This window comes from Acomys minous, assembly GCF_964271855.1.
Source record: "Acomys minous genome assembly, chromosome: 7".
Taxonomy (NCBI): domain Eukaryota; kingdom Metazoa; phylum Chordata; class Mammalia; order Rodentia; family Muridae; genus Acomys; species Acomys minous.
Genome location: NC_140488.1, coordinates 107,950,133 through 107,973,266, shown reverse-complemented (window position 1 = coordinate 107,973,266; position 23,134 = coordinate 107,950,133). Strand labels below are relative to the sequence as shown.

The 23,134-nt window shown below is 46.6% G+C and overlaps 1 protein-coding gene across 8 annotated transcripts in view; it reads right to left on the bottom strand.

The window, feature by feature from the left end:
• The window catches only part of GRIPAP1 (GRIP1 associated protein 1), a 29,777-nt gene extending 7,534 nt beyond the window's left edge, over positions 1–22,243 (bottom strand). For 2 of the 8 annotated variants that reach the window (XM_084788498.1, XM_084788503.1), the window contains exons 1-20: positions 22,152–22,243; positions 19,756–19,822; positions 19,543–19,604; positions 17,613–17,639; positions 16,756–16,863; positions 12,343–12,493; positions 11,276–11,460; positions 11,034–11,081; positions 10,394–10,425; positions 10,247–10,294; positions 10,014–10,113; positions 8,177–8,254; positions 7,083–7,217; positions 2,716–2,811; positions 2,231–2,443; positions 1,986–2,099; positions 741–818; positions 539–634; positions 352–408; positions 173–272 (exon numbers count right to left, since the gene is read on the bottom strand). In XM_084788498.1, coding sequence (XP_084644624.1) covers positions 173–272; positions 352–408; positions 539–634; positions 741–818; positions 1,986–2,099; positions 2,231–2,443; positions 2,716–2,811; positions 7,083–7,217; positions 8,177–8,254; positions 10,014–10,113; positions 10,247–10,294; positions 10,394–10,425; positions 11,034–11,081; positions 11,276–11,460; positions 12,343–12,493; positions 16,756–16,863; positions 17,613–17,639; positions 19,543–19,604; positions 19,756–19,822; positions 22,152–22,193 — 1,837 coding nt within the window. In that variant the 5' untranslated portion in view covers positions 22,194–22,243. Of the gene's footprint in view, positions 1–172; positions 273–351; positions 409–538; positions 635–740; positions 819–1,985; positions 2,100–2,230; positions 2,444–2,715; positions 2,812–7,082; positions 7,218–7,872; positions 7,966–8,176; positions 8,255–10,013; positions 10,114–10,246; positions 10,295–10,393; positions 10,426–11,033; positions 11,082–11,275; positions 11,461–12,342; positions 12,494–16,755; positions 16,864–17,612; positions 17,640–19,542; positions 19,605–19,755; positions 19,823–22,151 lie in introns of all 8 variants that reach the window. The other 6 variants (XM_084788496.1, XM_084788497.1, XM_084788500.1 and 3 more) reach the window with 6 other exon arrangements.
• Positions 22,244–23,134: the final 891 nt, after the last annotated feature.

Below are 23,134 nucleotides of genomic sequence, written 5' to 3'. Positions count from 1 at the left end.
CACGCACACACGCACTCACGCAAGCATATACGCAAGCACACACGCACACAGCAGACAGTGCAGAGAGCAAAATGACAGGCCGAATTGAGGCAGGACAAAGGGCTGGGCCAGGGTTCAGGGAGGTATGGGAAGCTGCCCAAAGGTGCAGCTTCCATCTGTCCTGCTCACTCACCTGAACGGCTCTTGCTATTTGTGAGGATGTCCTGGAGCCTCTCCTGAAGCTTATCAGCCCGTTTCCGCTCCAGATGCAGCTGCCTCTTCAGGTCTTTGAGCTAAAGGTGAGAAGGAGGGGTGGGAGTGAGAGCTGTGGCCCATAAGGAGGGGAAGAGGTCACAGGCCTCACTAGCTTACCGCAGCACTGCCCTTCTTTTCCAGGATCCGCTGTCCGTCCACCGTGTCCTTTACCTCCTGTGGTTAGAGAAGGCCCAGCTGGCAGGTGATGGCACAGCTGCCTGCAGTGTCCCCACCCCCCCTAGCCCTGCCTTATTCTGCAATCTCAGGCCATGGCTGTGTTGGGTACCACGGAGATAGCACAGACCTGCTTCAGGTTGCTGATGGTCTTCACATGGCCATCTCGCTCCTCCTGGGCCTGCTGGAGCTGAAGCCGCACATTCTGAAGTTCTTCCTCCTTGCCCTGCAAAGCAACCAGCAGCTCAGGCCACGCTGCACAGAGAAGACCCTGCTCTCCTGCAGGGGTAGCTGGTACCCAGAGATGGGGAACACCACCATGCAACAGGCACCTTCAGCTCAGTAGCATGCGCCTCCCGACACTGCTGGAGGGTTTCCTCTTGTTCCTGTTGCTGCTGCTGCAAGGATTCCTGTAAGGAGAGTCCCAGCTCTGTTCATGGCCCCCAAAAGATAGTATGCCCAGTTCAGGGCATGTAAATGTCAGCAGAGTTCTTGGGGGTATAACAAATACATCTTTTTACTTTGAGACAAGGTCTCAGTATACAGCCTGCACTGGCCATGAACTCCCAATTTTGCTTCAGCCTTGAGTGCTGGGGTTTACAGGTAACTTACATCTGTTTGTTTAGTTTTTTCGAGACAGGGTTTCTCTGTGTTAGCCCTGGCTATCCTGGACTCACTCTGTAGACCAGGCTGGCCTTGAACTCACAGAGATCCGCCTGCCTCTGCCTCCCGAGTGCTGGGATTAAAGGCGTGTGCCACGGTGTCTGCGTCATCACTGATATTTTTGCCGCTGGGAATTGAACCTGAGGCCTCACTCAGGCTAACCACGTGGTCTACCAATGAACTATACTCTCTGTCCCTCCTATTCCTTTTCTGCCAAAGATGAAAATGGGCCATAGAGAGATGAACTACATTGCATAAGATCACACTGCTAGGAAGTGGCCCAGTCAGCATTCAAACTTAGGGGAACATCTGGCTCCAGGGTACGCCCTTCTCTGCTACAGGACACTGCCTCTTATTATTGTCATGAATTTTCCAGGAAAAAAAGGCAATAAATGTTCTTCTTAAAATAAAAGTTAGTGGGCTGGAGAGATGGCTCAGTGGTTAAGAGTACTGCCTGCTCTTCCAAAGGACCTGGGTTCAATTCCCAGCACCCACATGGCAGCTCACAACTGTCTGTAACTCCAAGATCTGATACTCCCACACCAATAGACATAAATTAAAATTAAATAAAAAATAAAAAAATAAAAGTTAGTGGCCAGGTGGTAGTGGCGCACACCTTTAATCCCAACACTCGGGAGGCAGAGGCAAGCAGATCTGTGAGTTTGAGGCCAGCCTGGTCTACAAAGTGAGTCCAGGACAGCCAAGGCTAACCCAGAGAAACCCTGTCTCAAAAAACAAACAAACACCCCCCCCCAAAAAAAATAAAAGCGTATTACCAAACATGGAAAGATAGTCTATTACAACTTTTTGGCAGAGGAACAATCCAAGAAGAACTGCCCATTCAAATCTACACAAAAGGAGAGCATGGGTGCCTCTGGCCAGCCTTGCTCCCTCACCAGCTACCACCAACTCACCTCAGCCTCCTTCAAGCGCCGCTCAAACCAGCCCTTGGCTCCATCCATGGAATGTACCTGAGCCTGGAGTTCTTCCACTGTGTGCTGAAGAGTTTCCAATTCCCTTGTTCGAGCCTAGAAGGAGAAGACAGTCAGGAGCCAGAGAGCAGAGGCCTCGGCGTGTCACCTACCTGCCGCCATATCGCCACCAGCCACGTCATGGTCCTCAGCTAGTAGTGGAGAAAGGGTCTGGCTACCTCACCCACCTTCTCCTCCCGAATCTGCCCCCGGAGCTCCTCCTCCTGCCGTTTCTTGTCCTCATGCAGCTCTCGCAGCTCACGCTCATAACGGGCTCGCACCCCCAGCATCTCCTTCTCGTGCCGTAACCGGACAGCGCCCAGTTCTTCCTTGTGCTGGGATTTCTCCTGCAGTGTCTCCATCGCTAACTCATCCAGCATGACCTTCCTCTTCTCAGCACTCTGGGGACCAGGTGGGTAGGCCAAGAGAGCAGCAATTAATGCATCTCCCAACACCACAAAACCCCCACTATTCTGTTCCATGCTTAAGGAACTAGCCAGACCATCTCTTCCCCACCCAGCCCTTCAAACTGGCCGAGTCTTTCACCCATCCTTCAGAGAAAGACCGGCTTCTTTTTCTTTCCATTCCCAAGAGGTGGCCATGATACAGCCATGATACTTTCTACCCTCATGGACTAGGGCCATCTCTTTCCCTCTTCCCATGATGCCCCCACCTTCCGAGCTTCCTGGAGATCCTGGGTCAACTGCTCCTTCTCCTGCCCTATTTCCTGAAGTTGTTCCAGCAGCCGGCTATTGGCCCTCAATGACTCCTAATTCAGGAGAGAAGGAAAAGTCTGAGAAGAGTTCCTTCTAGGTACCAATAACTTAGAGCACTTCTGGTAGACCTTCCCTTTAATAAAGAGGGTGTTATAATCTCCATTACAACGGGGAAAATGACAGACACTGCTGCGTGCTCATCAGTGCTCACTCTGCCCTACTCTTCTAGCAACACAATTTATAGTTGGGAATGTGACAGTCAAAAGTGTTCCTCCTCCTGCAGACAGGAAGGGTCATGTGACTCTTTTGTTTTCTTTTCTTTTACTTTTCTTTTTTTTTTTTTCTTTTTGTGATTTGAGAAAGGGTTTCTCTGTGTAGCCTTGACTGTCCCGGACTTACTTTGTAGACCAGGCTGGCCTCGAACTCACGGTGATCCGCCTGCCTCTGCCTCCCGAGGGCTGGGATTAAAGGCGTGCGTCACCATGCCCAACTTTGTGATTCACTTTTTAAAAAATATTTATTTATTTATTTATTTATTTATTTATTATGTATACAATGCTCTGCTTGCATGTCCACCGGCACACCAGAAGAGGACAGCAGATCTCATTATAGACGGTTGTGAGCCACCATGTGGTTGCTGGGAATTGAACTCAGAACCTCTAGAAGAGCAACCAGTGCTCTTAACCACTGAGCCATCTCTCCAGCCCGTGATTCACTTTTTGCTACTTTGTATTCTTTTCTTTTTTGAGGCGAGGGTCCTACTATGTATCCCTGGCTGGCCTCAAGCTCACGGAGATCTGTCTGCCTTTCCCTCCTAAGAGCTTGGATTTTTTTCTTTTTTCTTTTTCTTTTTCTTTTTTTTTTTTTTTTTTTGAGACCCAGTCTGGCTGTGTCACCCAGGCTGGCCTCAAACTCATGATCTTCCAAAGCTTTTTATTCTTTAATTTTTTTTTTGAGACAGGGTCTCTCTATATTAGCCTTGGCTGTCCTGGACTCACTTTGTAGACCAGGCTGGCCTTGAACTCACAGCGATCCGCCTGCCTCTGCCTCCCGAGTGCTGGGATTAAAGGCATGTGCCACCATGCTCGGCTATTATTTAATTTTTATTTACTTATTTTAAGTTTATTTTATGTGTATGAGTGTTTTGCCTACATGTATGTCTGTATACTACAATGCATGCCTGGTGCTTGAGGAGGCCAGAAGAGGGCATCAGATGCTCTGGAACTGGAGTGACAGACAGTTGTGGGCTGCCATGTGGGTGCTGGGAATTGAACCCGGGTCCTTTACAAGAGAAGCCAGTGCTCTCAACTACTAAGCCACCTCTCCAGCCCTGTCCGAGCTTTCTGAGTGCTGAGATTTCAAGCATGAACCACCATCCTCAGCAGAGTATGTTCTCAAAAGACAGGGAAGTGCTCTTTCCTCTTTCCTTCTATATACAATGTAAATATGAAAGGGAAACAGTTTCAACAACTAACCCGGAAGCCAAGGAAACAAGTCTGTGTTGGAGCTGTAAAATAGCAAGGGAGAAAGAAACTAAGCCACTGATGACTGGGTATCATAAATCCAGGACAGATGTGGTGCCTCGTGGCCACAATAGCAGCTCTTGGGAGGCCGAGACAGGATGACTGTCATGAGTTTGAGGCTAGCCTGGGCCACACATGAGCACCAGGCCAGCCAGGAATACATAACAAACCTTCTCAATGCTGGGCGTGGTGGCGCACACCTTTAAATCCAGCCCTCGGGAGGCAGAGGCAGGCGGATCGCTGTGAGTTCGAGACCAGCCTGGTCTACAAAGTGAGTCCAGGATAGCCAAGGCTAACACAGCGAAACCCTGTCTCGAAAAACCAAAAAAAAAAAAAAAAAAAAAAAAAGAAAGAAAAACCAAAAAACAAAACAAAAACAAAAACCTTCTCAAATAATAAAAACAACAACGACAAAAAGAATCCACTGTTATTGTTATCATTCATTGCCACAGACAGGCTCAGTCAGGGATAGGTCCTTGGAAATGGGAGTTTCTGAAGTGTCAGTGAACAGAAGACAAGGCTAGGGACAAACAGAGTGACACAAGATTGAGTTTGCATCTGAGTGTTACTAGCCTTATCTTCTGTTCAACAACACTTTAAGAACTCCCGTACCCAAGGACCTATCCCCAACTGAGCCGGTCCGTGGCAATTCATCCTTGAAGAACCTACTTGGTGTTTGTTTTTCTTTTTGAGCAAGGTCTCACTATGTAGCCTATGGTGGCTTTAAACTACTACTGAGTGCCACCATAATAGAAGACTCTGTGTGTGTGTGTGTGTGTGTGTGTGTGTGTGTGTGTGTGTGTGTGTGTGATATGAATCCTTTCTGTGCACACACACACACACACACACACACACACACACACACACACATATATGCAAAGCCCAGAGGAGGACACTGGGACACTGGCTATCTTCCTTGCATGCTACACACTGTTAATTAAGCTGTATGACCAGTCCTAAATGTTTCGTTTTTGTTTTTTGAGACAAGGTCTCACTATGTAGCTCTAGCTATCCTGGAACTCACTCTGCAGACTTAGGCTGGCCTTGAACTCAGAGATCTGCCTTTCTCTGCCTCTCAAATGCTGGGATTAAAGATGTACCCCTATGTCTAGCTTTTCTTTCTTTCTTTCTTTCTTTTTTTTTCTTTTTTTGGTTTTTCAAGACAGGGTTTGTCTATGTAGCCTTGGCTGTCCTGGACTCACTTTGTAGACCAGGCTGGCCTCGAACTCACAGAAATCCACCTGCCTCTGCCTCCCAAGTGCTGGGATTAAAGGTGTGCACCACCACCACCAGGCCTCCTTTCTTTCTTTCTTTCTTTCTTTCTTTCTTTCTTTCTCTCTTTCTTTCTTTCTTTCTTTCTTTCTGTGTGTGTTTTTTTCAAGGCAGAGTTTCTCTGTGTAAGCCTTGGCTGTCCTAGACTTACTTTGTAGACCAGGCTGGCCTCAAACTCATAGAGATCTACCTGCCTCTGCCCCCCCCCCCAGTGCTGGAATTAAAGGTGTGCGCCACCATTGACTTTCCCGGGCCCAATTTTCTTTCTTCTTTTTTTAAAAAAAGATTTATTTATTTATTATGTATACAGTGTTTTGCCTGCATGTACACCTGCATGCCAGAAGAGGACACCAGATCTCACTGTAGATGGGTTGTGAGGCACCATGTGGATGCTGGGAATTGAACTCAGGACCTTTTGAAGAACATACAGTGCTCTTAACCTTTGAGGCATCTCTTTAGCCCCACAATTTTCTTTCTTAATCCAGTATTATTCTAATTAATCCAGGCTAAACACTCTTTATCCTAAAAACCAAAGTCTGAAACTCTTTTGTTTCTTTCAGACAAGGTCTTACTATGGTAACCTTGGATGGCCTACTAGTCCCTCTTCAACCAAGACTGGCCTAAAGCTTAGGGGAATCCTCCTGCTTCAGCTACCTGACTGCTAGGCTTATAGGCATACACCAGGATATCTGGCTTAAAATCAGATTTTTTTCCTGTTTTTTCGAGACAGGGTTTCTCTGTGTAGCCTTGGCTGTCCTAGACTCACTTTGTGGACCAGGCTGGCCTCGAACTCACAGAGATCTACCTGCTTCTGCCTCCCGAGGGCTGGGACTAAAGGCATGCGTCACCAAGCCTGGCTCAGATCTGATTTTTTTTTTGAGTATGCACATAATGCCACATATGGAAATTAGAAACCTGACCACCAATGATAGTCCCAGGAGTGGTAGCCAGCTTAGTCTACGTAGCAAGTACCAGGACAAACAGGGATATATAGAAAGCTCTACTTTGTCTCAAAAAATACAAGAGTACTAAAACACAGTTTATAAAATTACCTTCAGGCTATATGTATAAAGCATGTTTAGATTTCATCCCCCAAATATCTAAGTGAGCTGATGTAAATTTTCCCAAATGAGACAAAATCTGAAGTGAACACAAGCATTATGTATGAGAAACATTCAATCCGTCCATTATGATACCAGAACGGATACTCTGATTAACTGAGGAGGCTCAGTTTTACAGAAGGAAAATTACCCATGTCAAAACATATAGGTAGTAGGTAGGATGTTAAGAAGCCAGCCAAGAGAGACCCTGTCTTGAAAAAAAGAATACTGAAGAAGAAGAAGAAGAAGAAGAAGAAGAAGAAGAAGAAGAAGAAGAAGAAGAAGAAGAAGAAGAAGCAGCAGCAGCAGCCGCCGCCGCCAGCCAGGAACCCAGGTCCTCCTGACTCCAAAGTCATTTCACCATTCCTCAAGGGCAGTGCACCACACTAGTCCTAAAGAAACTACAAGACAGGTCAGAGGAAGCCTCACCTGGAGCTGGGAGTTGAGGTCATCTTTCTGTCCCATAAGATCTTCGTATTCAGCCTGCCGATGCTGTAGCTCAGCTGCCAGTTCAGCAGTCTGTTCCCGAAGCGTATTCAGTTCTTGTGTGTTTGTTGTCTGGATCTGGACAAAGTGGTAATGGTGGGCAATGGAATGCAGGGAGGCCCAAAGGCCCAGGAAAGCCTAGACCTCCCAGTTCAGGGGGATAAAGAGGGGTAGAACAGAAAAGTTACAACAGCAAAGCAGGGAGGGTAGTGCGCATTCGTGCAACAAAATACTGTGCGGTGAAAAAAGAAGCCATACAACATATGCGTAAACCTCACAGACAGAGGTACCAGAAAGCAGGGAAGGACAGAGGAGCATCAATTCCGTTTATAGAAAGTTAAAGAACAAGCTAAAGGGCCCAATACTGGCTACTTGCAGGGATATGCTGACAGGAATGGTAAAAAGATCTTCGAACGTACTGAAAAGAAAATGCTCTGTATCTTATTCTGGAAAGTAGCTACATGGAGTTATAAAGGGTCATGAAGAGACAGGGGGAGAGACATTCGATTCACTGAGTACACACTTAAGATGATTACATTTCATGCACTTTATCATCGAGAAACTAGAAAAGCAAGAATGGAGGATGAAGAAGGCTGGAAGCCAACGGAAAGGAGGAACAGAAGCACAGGCCACAGGACAGTATGTGGTCCAGACCACTCTGGGCAGATATGGACCAAAAGCAGAAGTAAATGAAACAGGGGGACATCAGCGAGGACTCCTAGGTATCCTGTACCTGCTCCAGAGCAGCCAAGCTAGTCCTCAAGGCATTGTTCTCAGTCAATAGCCCATCCACTTGTTCCTGGGCATCTGCACTCTGGAGGGACACCTGGCCCCACCCCCATGACAGGTGAGAGCAGGTCCAGAACAGAGAGACAGGACCTACCCACAGCCAAGAAAGAAAGGAGACAGCCGCACAGACACACAAACCAGGACTAGGAAAAGCAAGACCCCCCTTGGGCCATGCTTGCCTGTAAAATACCAACTTAGCCTGTTGCCACCCTCAACCCCAGCTCCCAAGCCCACCAAGTACAGCATACCCGATCTTGTAGGGCCCGCAATGCAGCTGCATGCTCCAGGCGTTCCCCCTGTCGCTGATTTCTTAGCTCCGCCAAGCTCTGTGGGAACAGGGAAGTTAGGTAACCCCTTCCAGACCCCATCCTTCCCTGGGTGCACAGAGCTATACAAAATTCCTACAATCACCTAGAAGCATGTTCTCAGCATCCATAAGTCTTGGACCAGCTGTCAGGGGCTTCAAGTCCACTCCCCCTACACTCCAGGTGATTACACACAGGGCTCTCAAACACATTCACCCCCCTCTGTTCCAGCTTTTGAACATTTCAGACACACCTACAGTCCTGAACCTAACTTCTGAGGAACTCATACGCCCGGGGAGTTTTGCCCCACCCCCACCCCTGAACTGTAACTTTATCCATCCCCTAACTACCTGGAGTTGTTGACATACTTAACCCCCAGGTCCCAAGCTCAGAAGCCTCAGTTCACATAAAGTCCTAGCCCCAGGCCCTAGATATCTCAAATGCACAACCTCCTAGTTTCCAGCTCCTGAAGAGACCTCAGAGCGACCCATCTCCACGGCAGCCACTCGGGATTCCTGTCTCTGGGAATCTTCAGATCTAGATTACCAGAAGCTCCTGGGGCTTTCTCCCGGACTTCATCCCAGCCCTCACATTGTAATGTTCTAGAGGCTCTGCTCCCACAAGCTACCATATTTTGAATTCCGAGAAACCTCAGACTGGCTTCCTCTCAGGGGAAACCCAGAGGTTTTAAGTCATCCAGCCCTGATCCTCAGGAACTGCATAACTATGCAGCTTCTGTTCCAGTTTTTGAAGATCTTAGCTTTTCACTACCACTAAGGACCTCAGGCCCTGTCATCTGACATGAACTCACTTCCCAAATATCACAGAGCCAAAACAACTTTTCAAACCCTGAAGGTCTCAACTGTACTCTGCCTCCAGCTCCAACTGCCCCATATTTGAAAACCCAGTATCTACTAAACCCTCATACCTTTGACTCCTAGAAGCCTCAAATGTACTGATATTACAGCTTTTTGATGTATTATTATTATTATTATTATTATTATTATTATTATTATTATTATTACTACTACAAGCAGGGTCTCATTGGCTGGCCTCAGACTCACAGAGGTTCACCTGCCTCTGCCTCCCAAATGCTGGGCTGCTAGGCTGCTGGGACTAAAGAACTGTGCCACTACACCCAGACGATATGATAGCTTTTTTTTTTGGTTTTTCAAGATAGGGTTTCTCTGGGTAGCCTTGGCTGTCCTGGAGCTCTCTTTGCAAACCAGGCTGGCCTCGAACTCACAGAGATCCACCTACCGAGTGCTGGGGTTAAAGGCATGCGCCACCACTGCCTGGAGATATGGTAGCTTTTAAAGGTCTCAGCATCACCCAGTTGCCCCACCCCACCCCACCCCCCACCTAAGACAGGGTTTCTCTGTACAACATCCCTGGCTGTCTGGCAACCAGGCCAGGCTGGCCTCAAACTCACAGATATCTGCCTTCTCTGCCTGCCCAGTGTGAGGGTCAAAGGTGTGCGTCAAGCACCACCTGGCTGTATTCACCCTAATTCCTGGTCCCAGACCTCAACAGGAGTTCTGATTCCTACAGGCTTATGGTGCACAACCAAAGTCTCTGACTCATGGAAACTAACCCAACTCCTAGGGCTCTTGGGTTTCCGAGTTCCCATTTTTCTAACTCCTAGGAGTGCATACACACAGTTCTCATGTTGTACTTCTGAATCTCAGACATCCCAATCAGTCTCTAAAGACCATATACCTCCCCAGACTGCCAGCCCCAGTTCTCCACTCCGGGGATCTTGGGATCCAGTCCCCATCACCTGATTGGCAGCCTCAAGTTCCTGCTGCAGCTTTTGGGTGCGAGCCAGCTGGGCTTTCAGATCAGCTTCCTTCCGCTGTTGTAATTCTTCAATTTTGTTTCTAGGGGTGACAGGGATAAGGGTCCATTAGGTATGGCTTGGCGCCCATTCTCCCATCTCTGCCCCTGTGGTCTCTGGTTAATTTGGCTGGGCGCGATCCCTGTTTTTCCACTACTGACAATCCTAGGAGTTACCTGCTGTCATTGAACAGTGTTTCCTTCTCTGTCTGCAGACGGCAAAAACTGGGCACAGAAAGACAGACATAGATATGTCATTTCCACAAGCCAACCCCTCTCTCTCTCTCTCTAGGCCCCCAAAACCCCTGGAAAAGAGAAGTATACCTTTCCTGTTTCTTTTTCAATTTATCAGAGAGCTGATGGGGAAAGAAGGAGGCGTATAGACAAATAATAACAGTGAGAATATTGACAAAATAAACAATAACAACATTTATAGACACTCTATACTGAGACCTTCCTACAAGTCGGGTTTTACTTAAGATAGGCTCAGGATAGTCTTGAGAAGTGAGAACTACTGATTTTACAAGTGGGTAAACTGAGACTCAGAAGACTTAATCAATTTGATGGCTCAGTTGTCAGCAGCACCCGCAACATCATCTCCAGCTAGCTCCCTTGGACTCACGAAGGCCGTTATTTATGCTCCCAAAGTGGTACCAATGGCCACATTACAGAAATGGCTAGGCTGGGAGGCCTAAAAAAGCAGGATCCTGATTGGTTATCTCAGCACTGGGCCCCCAGTTCTAAAGGCATTCTTATATAGATGACTTGGCAAAGCTGTGAGGAAACAGAAGGGCTGGGGCCCGGCCATGCACATGGTAGATTGGGACCATGTTAGCTTAATCCACAATTAAAGCAACTCTGAGCTTTGGGAGCCTCTATTTCACACATGATCATCTGACGCACTGAGGAGGCAGCATAAGGCTCCTCTGCTGTCGGGAGAAAGCCAGGCGGCGGCAAACCCCACCTTAGCAAGTTCCTCCTGTAGTCTGGAGGTTTCAGCTTGCTTTGAGCTCTGCGGGTGGTAGGGGGGGAAGATAAGGGATGGAGTTGTTATCAGCAAGGATGGAGGAAGGCCTCTAATTTTGCCTGTCCTGCCTCCCCTTAGCCCGTGAGATGGTGATGCCACAGACATCTCCATGGGCCCACCGGCAGGAGTAGGGCGAGTGCTATCTCCCAGCATCCCAGTCCCAAGAGACCCAGATTTACCTCTAAACCTTGCAGCTGCTCCCAGAGTAATTTCTTTTCTTCTTTCTCCATTTCCCATTTCAACTCCACTTCTGCCAATGGCATGGGGGCCAGGGCAGCAGGGAGTGCATCTCCTGGGGGATCCCCTTGGCCCTCACTGGCAGTGGAGGGCCTCACAGTCTCCTTCCCGTAGCGCTCCTGAAGCGCTGAGCAGAACAAGAGCAGATGATGAGTGACATCGTCTCTGAAGTGCCTTGTCACGTCTCAGATACAGGGAGAACCATGAGAACTTTAGCCTCGCATGGTGCACAGGACCCTCCCCTAACTGAAGCCCCACCAACCTCAAAAATCCTATCTACCATGTCGCAGACCATGTTTACATATATAACCTAATTCCTATTCACAGTATACCTGGCCTCCTTCCCGACCACGGAACTAGCACCCACTACCACCTAAGTCCCAGCTACTTATCAAAGGAGCTTATCAAAGTGTCAGGACCATCTCACACTCTACCAAGCTGTCTTGCTGACTTCATCCCAGCCCCTATTTACAATGTGGGCTCAGAACCTTCCCAATGTTCTAGTTCTGCTCAGTCAACATCTCCTTTCCAGCCGGGTAGTGGTGGCGCATGCCTTTAATCCCAGGACTCGGGAGGCAGAGGCAGGCGGATCTCTGTGAGTTCGAGGCTAGCCTCGTCTACAAAGCGGGTCCAGGACAGCCAAGGCTACACAGAGAAACCCTGTCTTATAAATAAAAAAAACCAAACAAATAAATAAATAAACATCTCCTTTCCAACATCCATTCTGCCGTTCTCTACCACTTGCTACGCATGAGACACAAAACTGATGCGGAATGAAACCTCTTAATTGCTCCATCTTCCTGGCATAGATATTCCGGTGTACTGGGTGGATGAGCAAGTTTAGACTCGGAGAGGTGAAACGCCTTCCAAAAGGCAAAAACCACACACTCGTTCAGGAAAGGCCAAGTCTCATTCTGAGATGTCTTCTCCCTCCCATAAGAGGACTATACCCATCCTCGCTCTGCTCAAGACCTGAGGTCTCTATCACGCCAGGAAGGCCCCCACGCACCTGCCATGTTCTTCTGCAGGGCCGTGTTCTCTGCCTGCAGCCGTAGCAGCTCTCCATCCACATGCGCTTCACCTTGAACATTCCCCTGTCCAGCAGCCCCTTTCTTCAGTTGCTGGTTCTCCAGCTCCAGCTGTTCCAGCTGGCTGCAGAGCTGAGCAGGGGGAGAGAGATGAGAGAGGGAACAGCACGTCAGAACAACAGCCGCCAAAAACGAGAAGAACACACGGCCACTCGGTGTAGACGTCATTAAATCCCCACAAGAACCCTACACCACAGCTGCTCTTACACTTCTGGAGAAGGACAACGAGCCATGGAGATATTAAACAATTTCCAATCTACACATCTGGTAAGTAGCAAAGCCAAAAGGGGCGAGAATACTGAGGACAACCTTCCCTTTCGCAACTCCCAACCTCTCAGATGCAAAGGCCTCAGGCTGCTATGGTAGCTGTTAGCATCATGGACAGCCCCAGTGTAACAAAAACACACACTCCTCCAGCTGTGGAAAAATGTCCTAGATCCCCAGGTCCAAAGATAGCTCACTCTCGACCCGGGCATCAGAGACAGCTTGTAAGAAGACATTTCCAGAGTTAAACACAGCTTACAGTTCTTATACTTCCAGTCTTTAGCTTTGAAGAGGTACCCCATGAAAATAAAATTCAGCAGGCCCAATGTTCATTCACCTCCTGGTTAAAACAATGGTTTTGCAAGACAGTCCCCTGTGTTCACGTTCAGATCAGACTACTGAGGCCCACAAAAATAAAAAAAATAAAAATTACTGCCTAGGATATAGCATCATTTCTTTCAACCATTTTTTTTTTCACCTGACTGATTTTTATGCTCTACTCAGATGTCATCTTTAAAGTAGGATTAGCCAAAACAAAAATTCCAGATTTTACCATGGCATTCTCTGTTTACTTATTTTTGACCTAGTACTAATGACAATTAATTTTGTTTTGTTTTGTCTTGTTGGTTTTTCGAGACAGGATATCTCTGTGTAGCCTTGGCTGTCCTAGACTCACTTTGCAGACCAGGCTGGCCTGGAACTCACAGCAATCCACCTGCCTCTGCCTCCCAAATGCTGGGATAAAAGGCGTGTACCACCATGCCTGGCCTTCACAATTAATTTATTTGTTGGTTTTAAAATTTTTTATTTTATGGGTTTGTATGTGAGTTTGGTGTTTTGTGGTTTTTTTTTTCCTTTTTTCCTGTTTTTTTTTTTTTTTTTTTTTTTTTTTTAAGTTTTGGGGATTTTTAAAAGACAGAATCTCACCATGTAGCCCAGGCTTACATTGAACTCAAAACCTTCTTACCTCAGTCTTCTAGATGCTGGGATTACAGGCATGCATCATCACCATGCCTGGCCAAATTTTGTTTTGTAACATGGAGTCATAAAACAGAGCCTGAAACTAGATTGCTTGAATATGAGTTCCTAGTCTACCATTAATTAGCTGGGTGATCTTGGAGCAAATTACTTCACTTCCCTGGCACTCAGTTTTCCCCATCCATTAAAAAAGGACACTAAAAATATCTCATAATTACACTGCAAGAATTGAATGAATAACGTAGAGCAATTCAAATGGGAACAGATATAAAAGAAATAGCATTAGTAAACTGTCGCTATTATTATTTCTCCTCATCCCACCCATAAAATATAAGTGTTCTGGTCAGTTTTCGTTGGTTTGGTTTGGTTTGGTTTTTTGTCACCTTCACACCAGCTAAGTTCATCTGGGAAAAACAAAACCTCATCAGTTTTTATCAGCTTGGCATATAGTCGAGTCTGCTGGACATTTTCTTGATTAATGATTGACATGGGAGTATCCCGGCCACTGTGACTGGTGTCACCCTTGGATTAGTTGGCAAGGGTCATTAGCAAGCAGGCTGAGTGATCCGTGGAGAACGAGCTAATAGGCAGTGTTTCTCCATGGTCTCCACATCATTTCCTGCCCTCACTCTCAGTTCCTCACAGAGTCCCTCAAGTGATAGACTGTGAACTGTCAGCAAATTAAACCCTTTCCTCCCCAGGTGTGTCCTGATTAGTGCTTTAGTACAGCAATTGAAAGTCTTCTATGGTTGCCGGGCATGATGGCGCAAGCCTATAATCCCAGCACTCAGGAGGCAGAGGCAGGTGGATCTCTGTGAGTTTCAGGCCAGCCTGAGTCCAGGACAGCCAGAGATGTTACACAGAGAAACCTTGTCTCAAAAAGACCAAGAAAAAAATGCCATCTATAATGGTAAGTTACCCAAGAGTTAGGACCATTCTTTGCAGCTCACAACTTTATTTTCAGAACAAAATACATAGCAGGTCTTTTCACATAGCAGGTCCCTCTCTCTGTCAAAACAAATCTCTTGGCAGGCTCTTAGCATCAGGTCTTCCTGTAAGTACCTTTGGGGCCTGATGGGAAGAGCCCAGAGCGGTGCAGAAAAGCACCCCAGTAGTTAGGAGAGCACCAGTAGAGCTCCAGGGATTGGGGAGAGGGCTTCATACCAGAAGGTATTAATTAAAGTAATGGCATGATAAGATCTAGCAGTCAGAATAACTTCTGTGGAATAGTGGAACGGACCAAGAGAAAACACTAGAAATAAGGAGATCAGAAGGCTGTATAAACAGAGCCAATGAAAGGAGAATACAAACATGATTCATACTAAGCAAGTGTTCTTCCACTGAGCCACATTCCAAGTTCCTGGATATAAAACTCATCCCTCTCTCTTACCTTCTTTTATTCTCCCCCATCCACTGGAATAATATATTATTTTTAGTATGGAAAAGGATAGGGATATGGCACAATGACAGAGCACATGCTTAGCATGCACAATTTCTATGTTGGATCTTCATCACCACAAACAGGTCAAGACATAGTTTAGAGGGAAAATTAACTAATGAGATCATGTCATTAGTGAACACTTCCATAGCCGATACTATGTAGGAGGCTTTAGGTAACTTACATAGATTTACCCACCAAATCCTCATAAAAGCCCTGAAGGGAAGGTGCTTCTACCATCACCATTTTCCATTTGTAAACATTTGGGAATCAAGAAACAGGCGGCAAAGTGACACAGTAAATGTACACAGTAAATGTACAGCCAAAATCTTAATCTAGGCCTTATATTTTGGTTTTTGGTTTGTGGAGACAGGGTCTCTCTGTGTAGCCCTCCTTGGCTGTCCTGGATCTCACTCTGTAGACCAGGCTGGCCTCGAACTCACAGAGATCCTCCTTCCTCTGTCTCCCGAGTGCTGGGATTAAAGGTGTGCCACCATACCCAGCTGAGGTTTTGACTTTTAAAATACTTTTCTTTATTCTTTGATTTCTCATGTAACACAGTGTGGCCTGGAACTCTTTATGTAACTGAGAATGACCTTAAACTTCTGCTCCTTCTGCTTCTACTGCCCAAGTGCTAAGGCAACAGGCACGTGCCCCTACCACAGTTTGTGCAGTGCTGGGGAGCAAACCCCCAGGATCGCACTCATATGACTCAGGCAACTCTACCAGTTAAGCCACATCCCAGGCCCTTGTGAGATTTTTATCATTATTTTTGATAATTTCTTATTGCATACATGTATTATGATAACATTCCTTTGTTTTGCTTTTTAAAGCAGTAAATTCTCATCAGGAAGAGCCATGGAAATAATTTTTTTTTTTTTTTTAGGTTTTTCCAGACAAAGTTTCTCTGTGTAACAGCCCTGGATGTCCAAAATCAATTGGTAGACTAGGCTGGCCTGGAACTCACAGAGATCTACCTACTTCTGCCTCCCTAAAGCTAGGATTAAAGGTGTCCACCACCATACCCAGCTAACATTTTTTTAACATAGCATATTTTTTATTTTTTTTCTCTTAAAAGACACTGTAAACTCACAAACGGATCAACCATGGATACAGACGACTAGTAAGAGAATAAATCACAGAATCCTCAACTTCCCAGTAGGGATAAAAACAGCCAGGAGACTAAAATCAGTAAGGAAATAGACTTAGCCAATCCAGGATAAGTTACCTGGAAGAAGTGGAACCCTAGACTCATGTCGGATGAAAGAAAGAAAAAGAAAATGGAAGCAATTCACCTTTCCATTCACGTTAAGCAATTAGAACTTAAAGTCCCAGAATATATTGGGGCTCCATAGCACCAGCCCAAAATTATACAAATGGAGACTTAAACTAAATAAAAGGAGTGACTTAGGAACCAAATAAACTCAGGGCTCAAAGGATCGAAATTCCATGAAAATGTTTGGCCCCACCTGTCAAATTACTTCCCCCAGCAACAGAGTAGGCCTGTTTCAGCACCATGGACAGTAGTCAGCGGCAGACCCTGTCCACCCTCTATTGCTGAGCTCTCAGCTTAGGTGACTCTTGCCCATGCATACATACACAGGCGCACCATTCCATTCCCATTTCCCCCCTCGGCTATCCCGGGCACCAGCACCTTGCTGAACTCGGCCATAAGTGTACTGTTCTGCAAACGGAAGTCCTCCTCCTGGCTGTGCAGCTTTGCCTGCAGCATCTCATTTTCACTCAGCAGTACCTCCACTTCCTGCAGTGGCAGACATGGGCCAGGACTCCAACAGGGGTAGAAAGGATGGGGAGGTAGAGAAAGAAGGAGAGAGAAGGGGGAAAACATGGCATTGGGTAGGAAGCATATAGGGTAGGAGGAATGGGGGCAATATATAAGAAGAAAGACATACAGAGAAGTAGAAAGAGGCATGGGGAAGAAGGAAGAAGAAACGGGAAGGGGGATGGATATAGACAAGGGGATGACGGGAAAGAGAAACAGTGAGAGGGAGATGGGAAGACACGGGATGAGAGGTGGGTCAGGAAAAAAGAAAGGGCAAGAGATAAGAAGAAAGAGGTATCAAGAGGAAAAGAATAAGGCAGAAAGAAAGGAAAGAAAGGAGGGGGTTAGGAAAGGCAACGAGTAAGGAACATAGAGGAATGGGAGAAAGAGAAACACAAGAAGTCAGGCAGAGAAAGGAAAAGCACGAAAGAGAAGTGAAAACGACAAAAACAGGGGGAAGAGAGACAAAGGGAAGAGTCGATGAAACAGATAGGGAAACAAACAGGAAGGCAGACACAGATTCAGTGAGGATAAAGACAAATACACAGAGATGCAAAGAGCGTTAAGAGGAACAAGGAAAAACAAAGGGAGACAGAGAAACGCACAGCAGTGAGGAAGTTACAGATACATGGGTGTACATAGATAAAGGCCAGTACAATGCCACCAAACAAAAATGTCCCCACTATGACAGTCTTGCACACATAGTCACCCACCAAAGGCCCCCTTACCTGAGCTTTCTTGCTCTTGCTTAGTGCCTAAAAGGAAGGGTGGAAGAGAGCTAAAGTGAACAGCAATGGACCCCCCCACCCCGTGGGACATGGAGACTACTGCGGCAGGTGGGGGGTGAGGATAATGATGGGTTGTGGGATGAAACACAGAACTTCCGTAACAACTGGAAACCCATGGACAGAACAGGTGAGTGACGTATGATGGGGACTGCTGCCGCCTTGGTGCCCCCAAGGCCACTCAAAGTCTCCCTTTCTTCTGTGCTCTTGAGAGTTTCAGGGAGTTGGGGGAGGGGGGAGAACTGTCTTAGAATTTAACCCTTTTTATATACTGGATCCCCAAGCTAGTAAATGGTGGCTTCCTCACTCCATCTGTTCCAACACAGCAGTGTTGTTTCCCTTTCATGGAACATACCAGCTTCCATCCCTCTGCTTGGCGACCAAGGATATGGGCAGGCTTTGAAAAGCAAAGCCCTACCAAAAACTCCAGTTTCCTGACTGCCGGATTTTCTGAATTCTATATTCATCCACCCAACAAGGATTTTTAATTGTTTATTGAGCCATTATTATTGTGTGTGTCTGTGTCCATGCGCGTATGTGTCACAGCTTACACATGGAGGTCAGAGGACAATTCATGGCTTCAGTTCCCCTTTCATCTTTAAAATATATATATATATATATAACTATATATGAAATATATATATATTGCTATTTTGTGTGTATGAATGCATGCAGTGCCTCTTGGAAACCAGAAGAGGGCATCATATACTCTTGGAACTGGAGTTGCAGCCAGTTTGTGAGCTGCCATGTGGGTTCCTAGCTCCAGCCCCTCATCCAACAAGTATTTATACAGCATGTTCTATATACAACGTACTACACAGGAGGACAGAGCAATGAAGGAGGATAAAACTAAGGATGTAGATTATCTTAAGGAGCTATGCTAGGCTATAGTCTACCTTATCTTTAAAGGCTCTGAAAGTTAGGTTTGGTGTGATGTCACCAACAGGACCAGGACAGGTAGATGCATAAAGGAAGCAGAGTGACTGGAAGACAGGAGGCAGACTCAAGGCACATCGACTTGACTAATTAAAAAGTTAATGAATGAAGCCACACGTGGTATACATGCCTAACAGCTCCGGCTATTCAAGAGGTTGAGGAAAAGAGGCCAACTTGAGGCCAGGAATTGGGGTCCAGCCTGGGAAACACAGCTAGATTCCCTTTTCAAGATAAAGCTAGTGAATGAGGGTTGGAGATGTAGCACAGGAGTAGAGACAGCTTAGAGCCGGGTGTGGGGGCATCCTCCTGTAACCCTAGTCCTCGGGAGTTGGAGGTAGGAGGATGAGGAATGGGGGGAGGGATCAGAAATTCAAGGCCATCTTCAGCTACATAGTAAGTAAGCACAAGGCCTAGCCTTCCAGAGACCCTGTCTTGTAAACAACAACAACAAAAAAATCACTTTTTAGCCTTTTGGCTAAGATCAAATATACAGAACTTGTCTAGCATGCATGAGATCCTAGGTTTCATCTATAGCACCATAAAAAAAAATAATGAATGAAAATGAATAAGCAACTGATAGTAAAATAAATTAAAAATCAATCAATAAATTAAGCAAAGTCAGGCATGTCAGCACACATCTATAATCCCAGCACACGGGAGGCTGAGGCAGGGCGATCAAGAGTTCAAGGCCAGTCTGGGCTACATAGCAAGATCCTGTCTCAAAAGAAACACAGAGAAAAATTAATTCAGCAAGATCAAAACTGGTTGAAATTAGCCAAGTGAAGAGGCTCCTGTGAAATGTTTCTCAAGTGTCTATAGGAAAGCAGCATGTACCATCACTGGGTCTGGTTCCGTGTAGGTGTTCCCTAGGAGGTGATTGAGTCAGATGGATCAAGGGAAGCAGGCAGTGGGGAGATGAGTAGGTGGAAGGAGGTACCTTTTGAGCTTTACTGAACTCCTTATCCAGGTAGGCGACCTTCTGGCGAAGACTGGCAAGTTCTGGTGCAGGGAAAGCAGGGAATCTCAGCCTCAGGCGGAGGACAAGGAACTGAAGGGTCATCTTATCAGGCCTCTAAAGGGAAGCCTTTGCCTCTAGTTCCCCCCCCCCAAAAAAAAACCCACCCCCTCTAATGAGACTCTCTTGGCTCACCAACACCATTCTTCCGAAGTTCATCTGAAAGCTGATAGTTATTTGTCCGGAGTTCCAGGAGCTGAGTCTTTGGGAGGAGCCAAGAAACAAAAAGATTTATCAGGAAAGTGTTCCGACCTCAACATGAGGCAGCTAAGCCCCTAAGCCCTAAAGACTGGCTTGGTATCCCCTAGGAACTTTCTTTTTTTAAAGATGTATTTATTATTTATTTGTTTGTTTGTTTGTTTATTTATTTATTTATTTATTGGTTTTTTGAGGCAGGGTCTCTCTGAGTACCCTTGACTGTCCTGGACTCGCTTTGTAGACCAGGCTGGCCTCAAACTCACAGCAATCCGCCTGCCTCTGCCTCCGGAGTGCTGGGATTTAAAGGCGTGCGCCACCACGCCCGGCTTTTACTTATTGTTTATACAGTGTTTTGCCTCATGTGTGCCTGCACACCAGAAGAGGGCACCAGATCACATTATAGATGGTTGTGAGTCACCATGTGGTTGCTGGGAATTGAACTCAGGACCTTTGGAAGAACAGCCAGTGCTCTTAACTTCTGAGTCATCTCTCCAGCCGCCCCCACCCCCACCCCACAATTACTTTCTTAGTTGTCCCTTAAGATCTATCTGTGTATGCTGTATTCTTAAATGGGCAGCAAAGCCCTGATCCCCAGCTCCACCTTGTCCAGCTCCATTTAGAACCACAACCAGCCTCAGCCCTCCATTCCCGCACTAATCCACACCTGGGTTTGCTGACGGGTAATGGCAGACAGAATGGTATTGGAATATTTAAACTCCTGTTCATATGTGTTCCTGTGACTCTATACATGCAGGATAAACTAATCTTGGCTGAGCTCTTTACACCCTGAACACTGTCCTGACTAAGACCCAGGAGGTTCCTTTTACAGGGCGCTTTCCAAACTCTTTCCCAAGGAAAGAGAATCTGCTCTTTCTCTCTCCTAACTTAGATGGGTCAGGGGCCATTCCTCGAGATCCTGTAGGACTCACAAAAATTCTACAAGAACCTTTAAATGAAGAATTAAGCAAAAGCGCAGCATGGGCCACTGTAAACAGTCCATGTATGTATCTATCTACCAGCCCGGTCAGGGCCTGCAGAAGCACCCACTGTCTCCTACCCACCCCCACACGGTTTATCTTCCTCTCAAAGCCACAGCCGCCTCCTCTCTCATCACGGGGGTTTGCTCCAGATTACAAGGCGTCTCTATTACAGGATCTTTCTCGCCTTGTGCTCCCCAGGACCCAGATAGCATCTCTCCTAATCCTAGGCCAATTGGAATTCCTTTCTACCCACCTTCAATGCTCTCTCCAAAAGAGCCCAATGGGGTTTCCTTCCACAAGGCCCAATGGGCTAAATCGTCCTTGCTCAAGTGTCTACCCACTTTTCCCAAGATGTCTTCAGGCATCATCCAATAGGGGCGATACTATGTCCTTCAGGGTGTCTCTCATATACCCTTGGGTGGGCCAGTTGAACTAGACTTATCTAGAATCTTCTACAATTTACAGTGGTCCTCCCCATTTATGGTCCAATGAGCTCACTCTCTCGTCCCTAACCCTCCCTCAAGCAGGGCCACCTTAACTCCTGAGCCAATAGAATTACTTCTATTCCCTCAAGAGTTCTGCCTCCCGACCTACAGTCTTTCTCACTAAGGCCCTCCTATGAAGTGTCCTTTCATTGTGCAATGTTATCATTCCCTCTCAGAATGCCCCTGAAAAGAATCAACAGGTCCGCCCCAAAACGCAGTGATGGCCCCCCTCGCTGAAGTCCCCAAGTATCATTCTTTTCTATCTGCTGGTCCTTCCTCTAATATGAGTTAACGGTGTTACCCAGTCCGAATGTTCTTCACCTCTGGTCTAAAGGAATCACCCCAAGCCATGCAATTATACCCTTCCCTCTTAAGACCCTTTACCAATGGGTCTTTCTCTAGTGCCCTGGCCTAGTGGTATCTCCCACAGACTTTCCACCTCCCACCAAGTTCATGGTCTTGTTCTGTCAAATCACCAACCAGCTCCCCCACCCCACCCCCGCACCCCATGACGCAAATAGCCAGATGCTTCTTTTCGCTCCTGACAAAATAGTTTCTCCTTCGCAGGATCTGCCTCCGTCAAAGTCCAATATCATCACCAGTTAATGGATGGACCCAAGGGTCTCACCCCCACCCCGACCTGAGAAAGCTATCGCCTACGTTCCCTACAAAGCTAACACAATGCAGCCTTCAGAACCCACGTAGAATCTTCTAAATCAATAGGGTCGCCGTTCAGAGCCTCTTTCCTTTCGCCAGACCACCCCCTTATACTCAAGCCCAACCAAATCCTCATAGCCCGACGGCACGACCGCTGTCTACCCCGCCCCCAGTCTCCTAGACCGGTGGTCTTCCCCACGTCGAGTGGCACCTGCATCCGTTGAAACTCCTCTTCAGACAGAGCTTGCGCCATGTTCCTCCCCCCCACCCCCCGTCAAGCTTTGTGCGCAGGCGTAGCTGCTGCGGTCTGTCTTAGCTAAGATCGGAGCGAACCACTGGCCAGGAGTGGAGGGGGGGAAACCTAATTCAAACGTTCAGCGTTTTAGAGACGGAGAGAAGGGGATGACGCTTAAAGGTCATTCACATTTTACTTTGCTACACTCTACCAAATTGTAAGTCATCTGATATGGGTTTTGAGCATTTATAGATTACCCATTGCTATCTGAAGTTATGCTATACCTGTATCACGGGTGGACTCGTCAGTAGGGAAGTAGTCCTCCGACAGAAAATTACCCTTCCGCGATGCTCCTTTAAAGAGAAAGTGACTTAATTACCATGGAAATGAAAGCGGAAGCTTCCCGAGGTCTCGTTCCTGCCCTCCGCTGGGTGACCCCAAAGGGGAATCCCGCCTCGCCTCGTGTAAAGTCCTTGACCACCCACCCCTCGTTTTTAAAAAAATCTGACAATGACTTTTATTAACACAGTACTGTATATCATGTAAAGGGAAAAAGATCTGATCATTGATAAGCTCAAAATTCGCCAGAATAGAGAACAGCAGTGAATAAAAAGCAGTATCAGAAAACTTCATGAGAAAGAAAAAGAAAAAGTAGCTCCAGGGAGGAAAGTTTGGTACCGTGCGCAAGGTTCTGGTTGTGATCCCCCAACACCGAAACCAAAACAAACCCGCCAGAAACAAATACTTAAATACGTCCTAACCATCTCGGATCTAAAAGAAAAGGTCGCTCAGTAGACTGCCATCGTTTTCTCTTAGAAATTATTTTCCTGCAGTGGGAAATACATTTAAGCAGGACTCTTGTAATTTAAAGAATTTAACTGATATACTCTCTCTATAGGAACGCAGTCATTGAAAGGATATACCATCCTATGACTTTTAACACAAGCTAAGTCATCACA